The following is a 21,442-nucleotide window of genomic DNA, read 5'->3' on the forward strand; positions in this document are numbered from 1 at the left end:
TTTCCTTTTCGAGAAAATCTTACTTACTTACATACTTAAACTTAGCTTATCGAAAAATGATCAGAATTGTTATTTTTGGGATCGTTATTGTAATTTCATTACTAGAATACAATTATATTATTGATTAATTTTATTATCTAACGCTATAAAAATTATAATATACGAAATTTTGTACAAAATATATATTATTTCCCGCTGTAATATTTAATTTGTTCGAAAGAATAAAAAAACTGTAGAAAATGTATAAAGCATAGGGTACAAGGGAAATATTTAAGTTTAAATACCTTCCATAAATCTTCAAACGCAAGAAAACGAACAAAAAGCTTAGAAGTTCTCGAAGGGTGAGGAGGTTCTGCTTGAGAACAATGTTTGCTGTCTCAGCTCATTAATGTGATTTCAACGGAACTATATATGTATTTTTTGTGCCTTGCAGGCTGCATGGGATTTCGAGGCGTGTTTTTAATCGGGCATGTTATGTGTGACCATGAAATGTTCACATACAAGACAAGTTCTAATAAAAGGCTTTTTCATTATAAAACTACAACGGACGACAAATGTAAATTACGTGAACAATAATAACTCTGGATAAAGTAAATATGTAATGTGCAAGAGAATATTTTATTGCACATTCGAGTTAAATCCGTTAAAATCGTGACTCGAAAAAGAAGATAAATTCTCTAGATCTGTTCCTTTTTCGTCGTTCATTTATTCTGGTATGACCACACACGTGACAGAGTGACTGAAGGAGAACACGAAAAAAGAAAATGAAGTATCTGAAATATATCGTACATTGTTGTTTATATATATCTGAACAGTCTGGTATATCTAATAAACGTATACATGTGTACACGAAGGTTACCGAATCTTTGAATTAACGGTAAATTAATGGCAATCAATTTTAATAATTACCGCATGTATAATAATATTTAAGATATAAAATTTATAGTAGATAGATAGATACATACATATTATTACATATTTAACAACTTGCCCGAACCTTTCTCATGAAACATTATGAAAGAGTTAACCCTACTGTATTCTTTCCGTCATTTTCGATAGTATTTTCCTAACGTCAAGATACATACATACATATATCTTAAGTTTCAGCAAAACATGAACAAATTATTATCGGTATGCGCGATTTTATATTTCAATTATGTATTAAATATCTTTCTAAAACATTATATATATGAAAATTCGGTGATTGCAGCAGGGATAAACAAGTGACAGTATGTATAGTCGATTATACATGTGATTTGAGTAAAAAATCATGCGAAATAATCATAAAATATTCATAAAATCATGTTTTTGTTTAAAAAAAAATTGGATCCAAAAAGTCTCATCAATAGTCATGCGAGTGTTAATACTAGAGGAAAAATACTGAATGGTAAGATACAGACATACATTTGCATTCAAAGGCGTGATATTATATTATGTCCTACTGAACTATATTTTTATATGAAACTGTTTTAAACTTCGTATGAGAATGACAATACGTAGAAGATAAGTACAACATGGTACAAAAGTAAGAAAATTTCAAAGGTAGTGCACCAATGCTTATTTCATCGAATAAACGTCCACGTCTCCCAATCATTACGAAAATAAAACGATAAGTTGGAAAAACGTAATAAATACTTACCAACTGTTGCAGAGTAGACCGTTTACGCAGCAACCGATTCACCGATTCTTCGATTCTCCTACATACTTGTAAATTGCACAGTACACTACACAATTAACTCCATTTGTAATTTAATATCCTTTAACACTTGTAAAACGTCCACACTGTTTACTTTTACGAAAAAGCAATATCTATCTGGTGAAATTTATCGGCTGTCACTATACGGAAAATCGACGATTTGAAGCTTTTCTTGAGACACATACGCGAAAATTCTTAGCATTAATTACAACCACCATTGGGTAGTTTTGCGCAGCAAATAAAATAATCTTAACGATGAAAGATTCGACAAATAAAAACTACCGACGCGACGTTCGATCGTCAAGCAACAAAAGCACCGGTTCTAACACACTCAGCAAGTTCGCCGCAGAAAAGCACGCAACGCGGAATCGTGTTTACCTTTACGATCACAGGTCGCGTCGTTATTGACAAGTTCTAATCATAGTCCGTTCGAATAGCAATTCGCTTTTTAGTATTATCGAGAAGACTGCGCATTAAAGTAAAAAAGAAAAGACATCGAACGTTTCACGTTACAACCAATAAGTTTCCAACACCAGTCTCGTGCAAAATCTTCAACGATACTACGTTACATTTCGCACGTACGAGTTTCCTGCGACGATTCACGCGCGCAACGTCTCGGCACGGCGTATTAATTGAGCACAATTGTAGGTTAAGAACAGTCGGTAACTTTTACACGATTGGTTATTTCGATGATGATGCGTGGTTTTAAAGAATCGCGGGCATTAATCGTTAAGCTGGTGAACAGAGAACACGAAGCAGGCAACTTCAAGCACGTGCCACCGTACGCGTTGCGGTACAAAAACCATCTGAAGCGCAAGTCCCGTCAGCATCAATCGTCCTACATACATGCTTCGCAATATACGCGCCATATTAAATGCAATGAAAAAGTCGACATCTAGCGGCGGTGTTGAGAGTTATTATGAAATACATATTTCGTCTCTTGATAAGCGAGGTATCTGTCACAGTACTTATCATGGCTCACGAAAGCATTTGAACATCTATCTTAGAGTACTTTCATGTATACATGTACATTAGATATATATCACATAAAATGCTTTGAAATTTCATTAATGTTGTAACGAGCTGTACAGCTGTCGCGAGTATATTGGTTTTGAAACCTATCTGAAGATGTATATATACATAATAGTATAACACATAAAATTTATAGGATATTTATTGCATGAATAACCGTTATAAACATATTATAGGTGTTCAAAATGGTTATACTGAATATTGAGGCTTATTAATATAATGGATAATTGATTGCATACTTTCCTGATCCCTAACTTCCCTATAGATCCCTATATGAATATATCCAAATGTGTTTCAAACTTTATCAATATAATTACGATAGTCGGGTCTCATCATAATGCTAGTGAAATTTCAAAATGTTTCCAAAATTCGCATAACATAATATGTACATATATCGATAAAAAGCTTTTGTTTCTACAAATGTTCAAACACTTTCGTGACGTAAGCCACTGTAAACAAGATACAATACTGCTCATAATCATCCGGATACTTTGATCGGTTTGCATTGACGCATATTAGTAATATATTATTATTAATACATATGAACTAATATTATAATTCCCAATGATTGAAGCACAATACTTGCGTTGGGACAATCAAAATGGACAGTATTAATAATAATACTTCATATACAAAATTAACACGATTGTATTATATATTATTTAATTTATACTATTATATTTTGGTATACTGTTATTAATAATATATATTACTAATAATTAATATTTATTATATATAATATATATATATTAATATAATATATATTATTCATAATTAAATAAGAAAATTAGTAACATATATGTATTACTAATAATAATAAATAATAAATAATTAATAATAAATAAATAATTAATAAATTTTGTAATTTATTAATCATGATTTAATCACGATATTCAATCATTTAGAAGAACCATTTCCACCTTGATAATTTGAAAACTAAACAATCTGAAGATTCAGAACTTTTTAAATAATGAAACTATTCCGGACCTTATAGAAGGAAATTTCATTATTACATATTAGGTTTTGAAAAGCAATGTTATTATGTCATAATGCCTTACGATATAGCAAAAAATCTGTAATAACAACAAATAATAGAATTATCATTGACTTCTTTTCATTTCTGACTTCGCGGTTGAATTACATTCTCTAAATAATCACGTACCCAAATATTTCTGAGCAATAACGTATGTACGTGTACAGTATCTAAATATTGAGAAATTGTAATATACATTTACGTAGCATTATCTCATAGTTGTGATGTGATTATTATAGAAGAGGTATATAATATGTTCTTAATGTAGCCTAATTATTCCTTAAAAATATTTTCTATTTTTTAGAACTTTCATCTTTTTAATTAGGAACGTTATATACGTATATAAATATAGATATCTATACGTATATATGTATTTATTTTTAATAGACGTACTGATTTTTATTTAATTGATTATATATAATATGTCACAACATGTCGTGACGGTATAAAAAGTAATTAAAAAAGATGTAATTTTGTTTTTCAGACACTATCAGTCAGACATCATTAGTCAGACATCATCGTATACATATCTCAGTTATTTCGACATGTATGTATGGTCGTTGTTACTTAAATGTTTATGTTGTTGGAACTAATAATCAGACACACGATTCCAAATCTAATTAAATATAAAATATATTTATACTTACTTTGTGAGGCTGTTTGAGACTGATGTTGAGCTGCAGTTCTCTGTAACAGCAACAAACATTTGTTTTAAACGGATTGATTATTGAAATACAATAGAAGTAACTGATATGTTTGAAGATCACAGAAAAGTTACATAAATACTCGATGAATTCCCGATGATTCTTGATTTTAAAAACATTATGACTACAAAGAAATGTTTTAATATAGAATACATCGATAAAAATAGGAAAAGCATGTTAATTTTCTAGAAGTTGAAGATATAATTTGTAAAGCAAACATATATAAACATATAGCTAATATATTAATATATTTCTGTACTGAAACATTATAGCGTGTTAATTTATATTTTTAATTTTAGAAAAACTGAACAAAATTTGATAAAATTTTACAAAACAAAATAAAAGAACTTGATAAATTGACAACGTGCTAAATTTTGAAATTGCTCCTCGGTACAAAATAGAAAATGTGATTTAAATGAATTGTTCCCGTACTGTTCGTTTGTACAAAGATCAATTTTAACTTTATACAGCACGGACTGTCACGTACCGCTACCGGGGCGACACCAGCATGAGAACATTGAAACATACATTTTAAATAAGACCGTTCACACTATCCATCCCCAATCGTTACGTTACATTATCGTTACGTGACGCTCCGCGCCGTATAGTGTAAATTACCTTTAAGAGATATATTGAATATTCATTGCAATGATGATTATTACAAACCATTAAAATCATTGACATTTTATATCTTAAAAAATACATTATATAATAAAATAATAAATTTTAAGTACATTTTGGAGGATCAACCGTATCCCTGATGCTTCGAGACTCTTCGAATCTAAGGAACGACTTCTTGGTTTCCCTTCTAAGTAATCATCCTTTTTTCCACCTTTTATCCATCGAAAATACGACGACATATTGCACTTTCAACTTATTACGCACTAACACAGTATCACATATATAATCACATAATTTCAAATCTGACAATATGAAGTTTGTTCACTGTATTCTTATAGATGTAAAAGAAATCAGATAGATTAATTTTGTCAATTAATTTCTGAATTAAAATTATTATTTCAAACCTGCATTATAAAGAAACAAAGTTAAAATATAAAAAAGAGCAAATAAGGTATAGAAGGCGTAATAATAAGGCATACAAATGATTTACCAAAAAACACAGAAAGGATGTAGAAAATACTGATATCTAACTGTCAAGTTTGATGAATTGATAATTCAACGGTGAACAATGATAACTGGTCGCCTGAACGGCATTGTTTATGGTAAAATTGTACTAGTAATGCTTTCTGTCAACCGGAAATAGAAGAATATTCCATCTATGAATAATTAAATGTGATAAAAATGACTACGTATTTTTCAAATCTTATTTAAATCTTCTCGTTAATAAAATCAGTTCATTATAGATAACGAAGTTACGAAAAGGCTTGTTCTTTACGATATCATAAAGAATGCCGTATACTGAATATGATAACAACTAAACGTTAAAATGCAATAGCTTTACATTTGCATCGTAAATTCTCAGGTGACACGTTTTTATCAAAACACGTTTTATGAAAATATTTACACGTTCAAAACGTTCCATGCTGTGGATGAGAATTAACTATAACGTAGTATTATATTTATCCAAATTAGATTAAACTAAATTCAATGTATATACATATATATCATCGTAAAATCATATATAATATTTTATAGTAAACAGATATAGTAAGTATTTTATAATAGAAATTACTGAAAATTGAAGCTATTATAGATATATTATTACATCACGATCAAAATATATATGCAGCTACCATTAACATTGTGAATTTGCTGTTTTTAAATATTATTGTTATAAGTTTTGATATCACTTAATTGTTATAATACTACAAAACTGTAGTTCGTAAGATCGTTTAAAAATTCTGCTCTGAACTTTTGAACTTACTTTTTAGAAAATAGATAATCAAACGTTACAACACGCGCAATAGGATTAAAACACAACTGTCATTACGATACGTGAATTTTTCACTCTACTATTATCATAGTTGAATTTATTTGAATACATCTAAGGCTGATCAATTTTTGAAGTCGTACCTTAACGACTATGGTATTTTTCTGTTTTAAATAACAGTTTCTGTAATTATTTTTAATTTATACGTACAAAGTCGATCGTTTATGATACGTGACAACTCGGTCTTACTGATCATAAATAATTTATTCTGCTGGGCAAATTTACATTTTCTGAAATCAAATTATTGATAATTTATACGTGAACCTGACTCCGATCTTTTATTCTATGCATATACATATATGCAAAACCAATATTAATTCTTTAACAATTGTAAGAATTAATGTTGTTTTTAATACTTTATGAACAAAATAACCCGCATTATTTTTTTACTTTATTAACAATACCGCATTAACACAATACCGCCATAAAGATATAATACCTATTTTAACTCATTTAATATCGTAAACAGAAAACTGACAATATGAGAACCAATAAATATCTAATGCAGATACTATATAGTAACAAAGCGAGTATCAAATATGCAGAGTATATTCCATCTTTTCGTATGTGTCCGTATTATTGCTGTAGCATCTATTAATCTTCTAAAATTAGAAGAAATAGCCAAGCAAGTTATCGAGTAAAACAAATCTCAATATTTTTCATATGAAACTCTTTCTTATATCTAATCAATTATTTCCACAAGTTTCGCAATTATCGATATTTTTTGTATCTACATACTTCAATCTGGCTAACGATAAGTTCTCTATTTGTAACAATTATAAGTTTCCATACTTGATAGCAAAATAGCCTGTAATTAACTATTTCTTTTAACAAGTAAATAACGTTCCGACCACAAATTACCAATGTAAGAAACATAATAAAGTAAGAAAATCATAAAAACATCGACGATCACCCGATCGAATATTTTAACGTTATGCAAATGATCGCGCCGTCTCGTTTTAACGGAAGAATCGCCATCATTTACACAGGTTATCGCTTTTATAGGACATCTGAGGAGAAAAAAAAAAGAAGATACGCACAGTACAATAGTTCACTTTAAATTTGAAGACTATCGATCTAGGTTATCGAGCAAAGAAGCTCCAAATATTTCCAGAAATTGGCCAAAAATATCCAATTTAGACGTGACAGATGTGACCTATCGTACTATATACTCCATATGTCAATGCAGTGTACATATTTCACAATGTACTACATATGTCTATTGTCTGGACATAAACGATTCGCAAAAATTCTAAAATCGCTAACAATCCTTAATTATAGACCACTTGCTTCTGAAATAAATTTGAACTTCTGTTTTATCGCTATAATTTAATGAGGGGTTTTAATTTGTTAATCGGAAAAGATAAGTTAATTAGTTATTCGAAATCTCTCTCTTCTTTATTTAGAGGTCACTTTTTACGTGGCGTTCCATTTCTATTACAAATCAATGAAATAATAATATCCTTTGGAAGGATTAAAAATTAGAACTATCCTAATTGTAATTAATGTATTTTTATTCATTTTTAATTTCATAATTGTATGTAAAAGGTTTTGGTTAATGGGATGATTCACTCGACAGGTTAAAAAATTCAACGTTTAAATAATTCGCGCTTGCCATTGAATTAACCTTAACAAAAAAATTAATAATAAAACAGTAAAGCAATTTACGATTACATTAAACCAATGTTAATGACTCGGCGATTTATGAAATAAAATGACTAAACGTAATGTTTGTAAAATTACATGATACTGTGATAATGGTAAGATGTAATACTCTGTACTGTGTAACTTGATGGTTGAAGATAGCAAAGCAAAAATTATTTTCATAAGTTGTTGGAGCATTATATTTGAAGCGGAGATTGGCGAAAAAGTGAAGGAAGAGAGGATGAAGAAGAGTAGCATAAAACTGCTAGCTGTCGATTTAGAAGAACTAAACAATGCAATGGCGAGAAGCTTTGTCAATGAACTCGAGACATCCTTCACGACCGTAAGTTACCATTCAGCGTCTTTTATGTCGCAGTTAAGAAGACTGTGACTATACGATATTTTTTGTTCTATAAGTTGAACGAATATATATACCTATATACGTTACTACTAGAAAGACTTGAATATTTTAATGATAACATAGAATTGTAATTTTGCAATAATAAACATAAAGATACAATTATAAATACGATCAAACTACACAATTTTCCTTAAAAAAATATTCCAGAATGTTTAAGGCTTAGAATATCAAAAGTCACTGTAGATCTGAAAATATTCTTCGATCTTAGGAAAAGAACTGTGGCGAGGAATCGCTGTTTAGAAGAAGAGACTAATTTTTTATAACTGAATATTGGGACGTGACTCCAACCTGCTTTCGTAATTTTATTAGTAATCGCAATTTTCTTATTTTATTTAATAGTTCGTTAATCCATAAAAAAAGTAAGTTCTGCGCACACACACACATATGCACACTATAATAGTATTACAATGTACATATGTATGAAAATACTGATTACTATGAGATAAGATATCACTTACAAAATAAGCCAGACAGCAAATATAAATAATCGAGAATCACGTTACTCAAGACAAATTTTCAATTTTCTGTTACTTTACAATCACAAATCTAAAATTAAGAATAATTTTCACCACTAGAGGGGTTTCCTCCTAATAAATCAACTTAAAAGAAAAACTGGCACAAGATAAATCTCTAATTGGAATAACAAACTGTGGCTGTGTAACACGTGAAAACGGATGTGATCACGGTTTAAAAAGTTCGATCACGATTGAAATTTCACCAGAACAACACACCGTAAATCTTCCATAAGATTGGAAATGGATCGGTCAGAAATAGACACGCGCGATTCAAATCGAAAATATGTGCACGTTTTCCTAGCACCGTCAACGTTGCAAGTTCCGTAGCTCACTGAGTGAAAAACAGCGCCTTTGAATCCGTCTTTTTCCCCGCTCTCTGTGCTCATACACACACATCCACACGCTTAAGTTGCTTACATATGCACAAACGTATATAGATGTATATACGCATAACTCCCACCGAAATCTCCACGTCATAGACTCTTCTGTCTATACACATGTACATGTATGTATTTAAACCACCTGCCCAACGACTTAAACACTGCATTTTGAACTGAATCGTAGCTAATGAGAAATTACAATTAACACAAATATCAACTTCGATGTCAGAGATAGTATGTCGTAAATAAGGAACTTTTATTTTGGACGAATTGATATTAGATATACGATGGATATTTTATATGTAAATTGTTTAAATAAATAATCCGCGAGTAAAATAGTTTTTTTGAATAGTTGCAGTACGAAATCAGATATCAGAAAATTATGTGATCTACGTTTTCCTTCTTCTATTTATTGAGATAACGTAGCTCTTTTAATGAAAGATAATGAGCTAGCGGTAATGATCTCCATTCAAATAAATTGAATAAAACTATTTTCATTTTAATTAAAAATTATTTCGTCTACTCTTCTTCTTTTTTTTTTAACTAATACGGTTTTCAAGTGAAATAAATTCGCGGTAATAATTTTGATTGAAACAAATTAAGTTTAGTTTTTACTGGAAATCAGTGATATCGTAAATTCGATAAATATAAAATTCCAGTAAATGAAATGTAATATAAAGCATATTAATCGTTTACTGCAAAATTCACGGCAAACCAATTTTTAATAAATTAAATTCAACATAAAATAAATTAATGGTAATAATTTTATTTGTTGTAAAGTTCGGAAAAGAATATGTCTTTCTATTCAATTAAACTTGAAGTGAAATATATTAATTAAACTCTCGCACTTACTTCAAAGTTTACGTATGTATCTCTTTGCGTAAAATAACAAACCCTAAGAATCAGAAATAAATTTCTCAGCAAAGTGAAGAAATTTGCTACGATATTGTGATCGGTAAGAGAAACGAAACTGGTTTCAGCGCTAACGAGTCATGTGACATGCGATGATACAACATACGACCAAGAACGTTGAAACGCGAAAGAGAATTTCATTGAAAATTATCTAAAAAAGATAATTTATTTCAGGGTCATACTGTGTATAGAGAGAATATTCATTTAAATTAATGTATGTAATTGGCAAACGTAATCAGTGAACATACAACTATTTGTTTAACTTAATACGCAAAACGTATTAGCAGGTGTATTCCAAGAAAATAAATAAGTTTCTTAGTTCCGATTCAAAGATTAACGTTAATTTTAGGGATGCATATAGAATTTTTAGAAATCTACAGGATCTAAAACTGAAACAAAATCACAAAAATCCTCACAGTGAAACTCACTAAAATAATCAGTGACGAAGCACGAGTTAGTGACTTCAATGTTTGAACAGATGCTGTTTACGACTTCATTACAAGAACGACCGTTGCCCAACCGATAGTTCCTTTTATTTTATAGATACAAAACTTTTACATTCTCATTGGAACATAAAAATAAATAATAAATATTTAGCTTTAATATTTAAATCCAAATTCTCCTAAATAACATTTTTCATATAATAAGGAAGAATTACATAAAGTAAGTAATAAAACAACATGATTAAGATTAGCATAATAGTAAAAAAAAATACCATCTTTTAGCATTATAGTAAGGTGAATTGTGCAAAGAAAAGATGAATCGTCGACGTCAACACATGTGTTCTCTGCTTTCAAAGATCATCCTTTTGTTCCCTAAGATACTATTGTGTTAGAACGAACCAGCAGTGGTTATTTGTTGCAAAAAGTCATGCTCTGTCGAGAGCAGAAACACTGAAATAAGATGCATGATACAATTTTGTGTTCTTTACTTATACAGTGTAGAACTCAAAGAATGACCCGAATATAACCAAAGAAGATTATCCAAACTTTTTACTTCTCTTATTCAAAGTTCGAGAAGCTTTTCATAATGGTGTATTTAATTAATAATTTAAAATTCATAACTTGAGGGAAGTTTAAAACAAATAAGATTGCATAGTAAAACAAAAATACTGTATGAAAGTTAAACAATCATTTTGTCTACCAATTGAAATACTAGATGTATGCAAATTGTATTTAATATTCCTTATTAAAAGAATGTAAAATATATGATGACTCTATTTGTTAACTCGAACGTTATATATTAATTTGTTCGCATTGATTATATAATCATATTTACGTGTGTATACATATATACATATACATATGTATGTATCATAAAGAATTTCATCCACAAACGAATCGGCTCGAGCATTTAATAATTACTAATCGTTAATATCATAATGCTGAAGTAGACATCTATTTTAAATTCTAGATCGGTAATTATATACGCATAGTAATCATCATTGCAAGCAATATACATATATTCTTATAACGTTTTAACTTTGCAAAAGATACAAAATGTAGCATAAAATTGAATTGCTCACCGCTTTTCGTTTATCTTCAGCACTAAGAGCACTGTGACTCCTATGCCTAATGAGATCCATAACTTTGCTAACAGGATTTCTGCTACTTTCTGAACCTGCTCGAGGACGTCCCATAGGTTCTTTACCTTCCTTATGATCCTTACTGTCTTTGTGATGATCCTTATCCGTACGTACGTCTGTTGACGAACTCCCATGTGAGCCTCTATGCAATGAATGCTGCAAAATATCCAATAGTATTCAATTAATGTAATTCCGTAACCTTCTTCTTGATTTTTTCAATATAAATATATGTAAATTCATTATTTATTTAAAATCAATTGGCTGTTCTAATTAACTATGTACTCTTTATATTTTCTATATGAATTTGTTATTTTCTTTAATCGTTTCCCCTTCTTTCTTGTGAAAAGCTTTCATTATAATACACTTGAATGATGAAAGCTGCAGTACTTTCTAACCGTATAATCTACACGTAAATTACAGAATAAAATAATCTGTAATAAACATACAGTGGTGTGCAAAAGTTTCTAACCAGATAGATTTTTCACTTTATTTTTCAAAAAAGATATCTAGAAGAAGTTCAACTAATATTGAACAGAAGAAAACATCACACAGTATCATACATGAACAGTGTCATAGAAATATATAATATTGTAATTATAAAAAACGTATCTCATGTAAAAACTTTCGCATAGCACTTTAAATACATCCTCTAATAATAAGTATTATACATCTAATCAATAACAAAACCATGTGCATGGTTGATCAATGAAAATCATGTGCATTTCCCAATTCCAAAGGTGATACCAAACAGCTAATTGATGTTGGTCAAGGGATATTAGAACTATCATTGTACCTGCACGGCACTCTTCATATTCGCTATAATACTGGGCTTTCTTTTGCTAGCATCAGATTTACTTCTCGGTCTAAACGCATCGAATAGCGCTGGTTTTTTAGTAGGGCTAGCCGTGTCATCGACAGTGCCACCACCGCTTCTTCTGCGTTCTGCGCTATTACTACGGCTATTACTGCGGCTGGTGGAGCCAGATCGCGTGCCAGAAGCTTTTCTGCCACCTTTGCTTGAACTCGACGAACTCGAAGGTTCCGCCTGTTGCGGAAGAGGAGTCGACTTTCCAGAACCAGGAGCGCTTCCCGAGGTCGGCTTCCTGATTGTTCTCGAATGTGAGCCCCACGTTCCTATCATGATTGAAAAAATATATTTGACATGTAAATAACATCAGAGACAAACCAGGTAAGTAACTTAACCAACATATATAATTACACGATAAAATACAATCTCACCTGCGCGTGGTCTATGACCTTGATCGTGAGAGGCATGACCCGCCGTGTCTGCATCTTCTGTTACGATTGTTGGCAATGGCTGCGATCCAAGTTCCTGTAAAAATCAGTATAACAGTCATTATATATGTACACACGTACATAGATATATTATAAACAATGTTCAATATTGCGATATCGAGAATTAAAATTGTAATTTCAATTACTTTTATGTTTTTATTAAATTCTCGATTATTAAAATTCGCTACTATTTTAGTTTCGATAATCGTACTTTACTACCTTAAAGTTCAGAGAATAAATACTATCAATTTTGACTACTTTAAAGTGTTCGACATACAATTTCAATCATTTTATACATTACCATCTCGATTATTGAAATATAATGATTTTGTTGAAATAAAATATAGTCATTTTAATTTCAATTATTAAAATCCATTGCTATTTTAATGTGGGTTATTTTTAAGCTTCAGAAAACCGATATTGTTAATTTTAATTCTTTGAGAGAATGTTTAATATGTTGGAATTTCAATCACATACTTTTATTAAAATGTTTTACTATTTTCATTCCAGTTTCTGGATTTGACTTTTATTTCGATTTCGACTGTTGTTGTACTTTACTATTTTAGGTTGCAGAGAGCAAATACACGCCGTTGCACTTCACAGGGGAGAATTTATCGGTTAATAGAAAGACTAATTGGTTGAAAGATGAATGGAAATAAAGTTGCAATGAAGTTTTATTATCCACAGATATAAAACGACACAATAAGACGATTAGATACTGTTGTATAATCAAGAACTAGTCGATATAATCTTTTATATTTAGCTAGATTATCTCTGATGACTTTCTTGCAAAGTATCTTGCAAGAGGAAATTTTGACACGCTCGCATGTCTTTCTCGGAATAGATATGTTTCGTGATATCTTTGAAAATGTGAGCGTAAATTGCCTTATCATAAACAACAGTGAACACGTTCGATTTTTCATCCATGTTGTTAATCTTCGTTAATCGTTGCTAATTTTTTGTCGTTTTCAAGTTATATTTAACAATGAATACATGGTGAAATATTTGTTTAATACATTGGGATGTTTACACTAAACTCTGCCTCAATTTGACTAATCTTACTATTTCTATTTACGTTTATGTTTATCGTGTTGAATAATGAAAAACGCACACAAATGAAACAGAACGAAAAGATAGGTGTCATTATTAACCAGTTAGGTATTTTTGACGAGTAATTCGACATGAAGAAATGACGATATTTTGTGTTATGACGAGCTCTGTCAGTGATAAAATTACAAAATAAAAGATTACAACTTAAATTTCATTTAATTACAACTTAGTTCTATATTATAGCAGTTACAAACACTCTGTGTTTGACGAGTATACTCGTTATCGCTTTTTTTTTGCGACACATTTTAGGCACAAACTTTTCAAAGAGGCTGCAACAATTAACCGATTAATTAATTACTTTCATAGAAATTTAATATGATAAAGACAGAATATTTTCAAGATTTTTTTGAAGTAATAAAATTTATTCTTAATGAATATCTCGTATATTGCCTTTATTACCAATGCAATAAGTATAAATATATGTACGTAAAAGTATTTATGTACTTACAACGTAATTCGACAATTCGAAACACAGTTAAGCGTATTACTTGGTACGTACTAGATAAATTTTGACAGGAATAAAGCTTTATATGAAAGAAATGTTTTCTAGCCCTCCGTCGTCGAATGTTCTGGTTATATTATATTTTATGATTTAAACTAATTCATTTCTTTTGATCTTTTTCATTAGATAAAAGACAAATTCATGTCAATGACTATTGCTAAAACATACACATTTTGTTTCAACCAAATTAATCAGAAAATATCTATAATCTACATACAGGTACCATAAAAAGTCAAATGTTTTCGAGTATTAAATAATTTGTGTTCTATTGGGGTTTATTTTTTCATGTATAATTATCCTCTTGGTAATTGTACTACCAGAACTCTGTGTGTGTATGTGTGTGTGTGCGTGTATTAGCAAATTATAAAGAACAATACAACAGTATTGAACATGTGCCGAAAGAACAGCACAGTTGTGAATCTATTAAAAGAGAAAAACAAAATCTAAGTTGTATCCAAATTTAGGATAGCCAGCCGTTCCTCTAATTTTCCGACTATTTTACTACGATGGAAAGGGTAAGTAATTAATATCGCAATAAACTGAAAATCTTAGATTGCTTTTAATTCAAAGACTCGATTTGTATATATTTCTTCACTTTCTTTTATCGAATAATACATTGCCAAATGTACATATCTGCCAGGATGTATATTCAAATCAAAAAGTGAACTCTGAGATTTTAACGTTACAATCAAATTTTAATAATTTAAATAATAACAGCAAAGCAACAGAAGATTTGTTTAATCCCATAAGGTATATGTATTTTTTTATAATTTAATTGTTAAAAAACGCTTTTTTATCCATTTCAATGTGGAAAGAAGTATTCACGTTTCGTTTAAAGTAACAAAAATCGAAGACGACGATCTTTATTGGTAAAATTGAAAATGTATTATTGACAATTTATTATCCTTTATGCAAATAACCTTTTCAAAGTAAATGTAACATTTCTGCATGTTAGACAGTGAGATGGATCATCGAGATAACACATTGTGTTTCGTAATTCGTACAGTGTATTACGAATTCCTGGAATATATCCAATTATATCGACGGATCAGTTAAAGTACTTTCACTGAGTGGTAATCAAGGTCCATTGTAAATGATCTGCTACTCGTCTTACGTCTTACACCTGTTCATGGAAACATTTGTGACAAAAAGTAACTTCTTTATCTTTGCCGGTTCTATATATTATAAAAATGTCTTATATAATCTATTTATTAGTAAAAATTGGAATTCAACAATTTTTTATAATACATTAAGATTATTAAGAAATTAGTATTAAATATTAAATTTATACTTGGACTAATTTCGATTTAATTTCCTATCTGCATCTTGTTAAAAATTGCTTCAGACCATAATTCAAAATATTTATATATATTTACTTTAATAATTATTTTCATTTATTAGAAATTATTATTCTTCTGTAAGATACATTACACAGTATGCTATCAATTATCGATTGACAATAACATAAGAAATACATTATATTCTTTAATCTTAATCACATGTACATGTATCTTATATTTTTATTTATTAACATATCGATATACATGTATCGTTCGAACAGATAACATTCATTTACTGTTTATTGCAAAAATTAATCAAAAGAAAATCTGCAGTTTCATACTTTTATATTTTACATTTATTGATTTTTTAAAAAAGGACACATATATAATTAACCCTGAAAAACTATCATCAAAGGAAATCATATTTATTCCGTCTTCTTTTTTTTCTTATTATATAATTTGTACTTCACAATTTGTTCAGCTGGACATTCGATAAATTTTTCTAGCTATTATTCTGTCATGAGTGAATTTTCACAGCGATATATTTTTAGTATCAATAAACTCCAATAAACGCACTTAAATGCCTCATACGTTATTCAATATGAAGTGAAAAGTGGAGAACATACTTTACAACTTAATGTTTAAGTATTATGCAAACAACGTTATAAAAATAGTAATGTTAAAACAAAATTCACAATTTGTACAATTTCATTCATGATGGTCTTCAAGGATTCATTCTATATCATTATTATTCAAATTAATTCTGTTTCGTACCCTTTTCGCACAATCTGGCACCAGATCACTAAGCAAGCTCTCTGTAGCTTCTTGAAGTGTTCGTAAAACAAAAATTTTGGGGATCATACATATTATGATGCGCGGGCGCGCGCGTATGTGTATGCATGTGTGTGACATATAAACTTATATAATATAATACGGGTTTAATCAAATATATTATTTTCCTGCACCATAGATACGTTTCTCGCGCATTTTTCATCGAATCATGACATCTATTACAGTGAACAGAATTTTTATATACATATGCATATATAATATATCTGTTCTTTCTAACGATTCACAGTGAATGGAATGATACTGTAATGATTCGTAGTGAAGCACAGACATAAAGAAACCATAGAAATTCAATCGATCGTTGTCATCGGCCGATTGTGTTCATGCTCGTGGACATAAATTTTAATCCTATCTTCGTACGATCCGCGTTAAAGGATTTTATTTCTGTTTCAATTCTTTCATTTTTGTATCACATAGCATTTAAGTAATTTTCGTTTCTTCGTATAATTTCATATTAATTATGTATATTATATAATCAAATGTCTTATTAAATATTGTTTTCTATATATTTAAAATAATAATAAGTATCTATAATATCGATCCACCACTATGTGAATCTAAGATAGAATGTGGAATTGATCAAGAAAGATGACAATATAACGTTGATACGAATCTTGGTACTCTAATTTCTCAGGACTATGTAAAAAGTATTATTAAATTTTACTTTAAAAAAGGAAAAGTATATAAATAGTTGTAATATTATATGTCCTTAACAAAAGTACGTATCTATGGATACGTGGAATGCTACTTAATAGCACTTGCTTTTGAAAAAAAAAGTAAAAATTCTATCTGGATAGCGTAAGATTGCCTGTGAGAACTGATAACAGGAAACTCTACTACATGTAATCACATTTTCCACTGTTTGACAAACAATTCACGTGACTATTATCTCGTGATGATAGACAAGAAATCTAGTGTAACAATCTCGATAAATAAGTCATAATTACGAAAATCTAATGATCGTAGAAAACATTTAGACCAGATAAAAAAAGGATGATAGAACATTTAGCAAAAGTACCACCAAAATGACGTACAAAACAGTTTAGAAATAAAATCGATCTAAATGCAGAATTCTATTGGAACGAAACAAAAGAAACTTAAAAGATGTGAAAACAATAAGAATAAAACATATTTCGCGTATGAAATATCACGTAGTTTCTCGTGCAATTTGTATGTATATCCATTCGCATTTCACTAGTTTCGCTGACCGAACAAAAGTATTATATATCCCTAAAATCGCGAATCGTTTCGTTCAATGTTCCGAGCTCGACTGGCTTTTTGAATCAACGTTACACTGGCCTGACGTCTGATACAATACCACTGAACTATATATGTACATAATACAGTGCGTAACGAATGTTATGAAACCAGAAATAAATCTAGTTTAAAATTGGCAGAGGGCAGAAAACAGTAAGGAAAATTGAACATCTCAATGCCACGTGAATATCATATTCTTTATATTATGTAGCAAAATATTTCGATCTAAATTTTCAAAGAAAAATTGTTAACCCAGCTGCATCCTTTCAGCCGTTTTAGAATTTATTTATCGTTACTAATATCTTAAATTTCAAGAAAGATGTAAAAGGATTTTTAGCATAAATATTATTTTATACGTTAAAAGTACTTTTATATGTACATCAAAATAAGAATGGTATTAACCCCTTAACCTTCGATTTACGTTCGACAATGCCCGTAATATTTACGTTTGGTCCAATCATCTACTACGGGCTATGCCCGTAATATTTACGTTTGGTCCAATCATCTACTACGAGCTATGCCCGTAATATTTAGGTTTGGCCCGATCATCGTAGTACGGGCTATGACCGTAGTCGTAGGTTAAGGGGTTAAGATTAAGACAAAAATTTAACCACAGTAGATAGGACTAGTTCTTTCACTCTTCCCCAATTATCTTTCTCATTGATTCATTCCTAACATATTGTTCGAGTATTTCTTTTACAGTTTTCAGAAACATTAACCTTTCTTAACATTACTCCCAACTTTGTCGTACATTCACAGAAATACAGGAACAATGAGATAAATCTGGCGATCTGGTTTTTATTGAAAAACGCAAAAATCAAGGTTGATTTTGTGATAAACTAAAATATTTACGAGAAAATAAATGACCAGTCGAGGACTGGACGCTTGTAAACAGATCGTTCGATATCTGGAGGAGAGAGACGCAGCTTCTATGGAAAACAAAAATGAGTGCCAGCGACAATAAACAACAACCATGTCAGTTACTCTTTGGAAAAACAAAGAATCTCTTGGTCAGTTTAAAGATTTTCCAGAAATGTATCAGATAGCGATTAAATACGTAGATTGGATCGTAAAACACATTTCGTAAATATAAAATATATTTGTACATATTGAATTTGGAAAAATCATAGCGAAATCCAAAAAAGCTATAGCTAATTAAAAATATTAGCAGTTTAAATTAAAGTATTTTCTTTGTAAATTCGATGATTTTTTCATCTCTTACTACTAACTCTAACTTTAAGAGCCCTTTCTCAAAAATATTGTCCATTCTTTTTATGGTGTTTATTAGTAATGAATTCTTTAAAATATCTTCTACTTGCACTTCTATTTCTACTTTTACTTCTTTCTTGGAGTATTCAATTTTCACACTGAATATATTTCTAAACACTACAATACTAATAATACAATATTTCAGATAATAAAATATTTGTAGTATCTATATTTTAGATATTAAAATATATTTAAAAGTATATTGACGGATTCGTTTGAATTTTGTTGTATTTCGAAAAAGTATATTATTTATGCGATGAAAAAATTCTATCGTAATTCTGTTAAGTCAAATACAAATTGTCAATAGCTAATCATTAAAGCTTAAATCGATAAGATTACAAAATATCTTACTCGACAGAAGACATACATGTATTCATATTGATATAATTTGTAGATAAATTAATAAATGAATATCCCGCTAAAATTGTCACTTTTTTAATTTTAAGATTGTTTCAGACCTACTCAAACTTTGTGTATATTAAGAAATATAATACTTATAAACATCATAAAGACAGCCAAAGGAAGATAAGATCCAAAAATAATATTGAGCAAAGTGCATAAACCACATTCTGTATAAATTAAAAGAACATGAATATATATTTGAATATACCTATGTATGAATATATATACATATGTATACACAGTATATTTGAAAATATATAGATATTGTACATATTAAAAATATTTGAAACTTATACAGGGTGGTTGGTAACTGGTGGTACAAGCAATGGAAAGAGGGTAATTCTACGCGAAAAAAGAAAATATAGAATAAAAATTTTTCGTTTGAGGCTTTGTTTTCGAGAAAATCGACTTTGAATTTTCGCTCGGCACGCGTGCGATACGTTATAACGGATCTCACTGTAGATCGTTGTCTCGATGGAAAAATTAAAAAAAAAAATTTAAAAAAATTTCTGTACCACCAGTTACCAACCACCCTGTATATAAAATATTCTTTGAAAAATAGATCGATTTATTTTTTAATGACAAATTTGTTATTTATATAACAGTAAATTATCTAACGTACTTCTTAGTATAGAACTTACTCTGTTTGCCATTGATCTAATTATTTTAGAGTATTGTACTTTAGAAATGAAATTCTGTGTTATATACATACATACGTGTATATTTGCAACGTATAGTAACGGATAAAAATTGGAACAGTGGAGAATAATACTTTACTTGGGATGAAATGATAATGCTAATAAATACTGTGCATATCCATGTATAATACTATTCATTGAAATGATTGCATAAATTAAATTGAAAATATATAAATTTAGGATATGTTAAATTCATAACGTGTGGCGAACTACAAACATTAACGCAAGAATCAATCGACAATTTGGTAATTGAACAGTGTTAAACAGTATTAACATTTTCAATTAGTATAGAATTGCTTTCTATCGATATCAGATTAAACTAAAAGTACGGCAACAAGTTATTCAAATAGAAATACATTTGCTACTACAATTTATATTTCAATTACGAATGGTATTTTTCAATAATTCACATAGTCAGTACATAAAAAATTAAGAATATTCCTTTCAACGATCGGTACATCTCGTAACTATCCTCAAATTATCCCTGTTACATTCTCTAGAAATTTACAAAGCAACCGTGCTTTTTGTAAAAAAAATATGAAAAATTTCTTAGATTCGTAGAAGGCATGGAAAAATAGTTATTTAAGCAATATGCGTGATTTCTCGTTTTAGTTTAGTTCAGAATAAAATTTAATCAGATTCTCTTAAAACATAGTAAATTTTTTACTCGTAGAAATGAGTCAACAACAATTTGAACTCCGCAGTAGAATTAAAATTGTATTTTTTAATTTGTTAACCGGTTCGTCTCTTGATCAGAAACATCCATAATTGGAAAATTAAAAGTTCACAAAGGCAGATCAATCTTAGTTAGATCTTAAGTATGAATACGATATAACTTATTTTTTAACACAGAACTGAAACTACACATAGGAAGATACTGGGTACCTAAATAAAGAAATTAGTACA

General features: G+C 29.6%; 1 protein-coding gene across 1 annotated transcript in view; it reads right to left on the reverse strand.

Annotated features, from left to right (window-relative positions):
- SNF4Agamma (SNF4/AMP-activated protein kinase gamma subunit) overlaps positions 1-21,442 on the reverse strand; it is a 133,757-nt gene that overhangs the window by 67,094 nt on the left and 45,221 nt on the right. The window contains exons 4-7 of the mRNA XM_033346735.2: positions 13,113-13,206; positions 12,667-13,007; positions 11,814-12,029; positions 4,409-4,448 (exon numbers count right to left, since the gene is read on the reverse strand). Of these exons, the coding sequence (XP_033202626.1) occupies positions 4,409-4,448; positions 11,814-12,029; positions 12,667-13,007; positions 13,113-13,206 (691 nt within the window). The remainder of the gene's footprint in view (positions 1-4,408; positions 4,449-11,813; positions 12,030-12,666; positions 13,008-13,112; positions 13,207-21,442) is intronic.

The sequence above is a fragment of the Bombus vancouverensis genome, chromosome 2 (assembly GCF_051014615.1).
Source record: "Bombus vancouverensis nearcticus chromosome 2, iyBomVanc1_principal, whole genome shotgun sequence".
Lineage (NCBI taxonomy): Eukaryota > Metazoa > Arthropoda > Insecta > Hymenoptera > Apidae > Bombus > Bombus vancouverensis.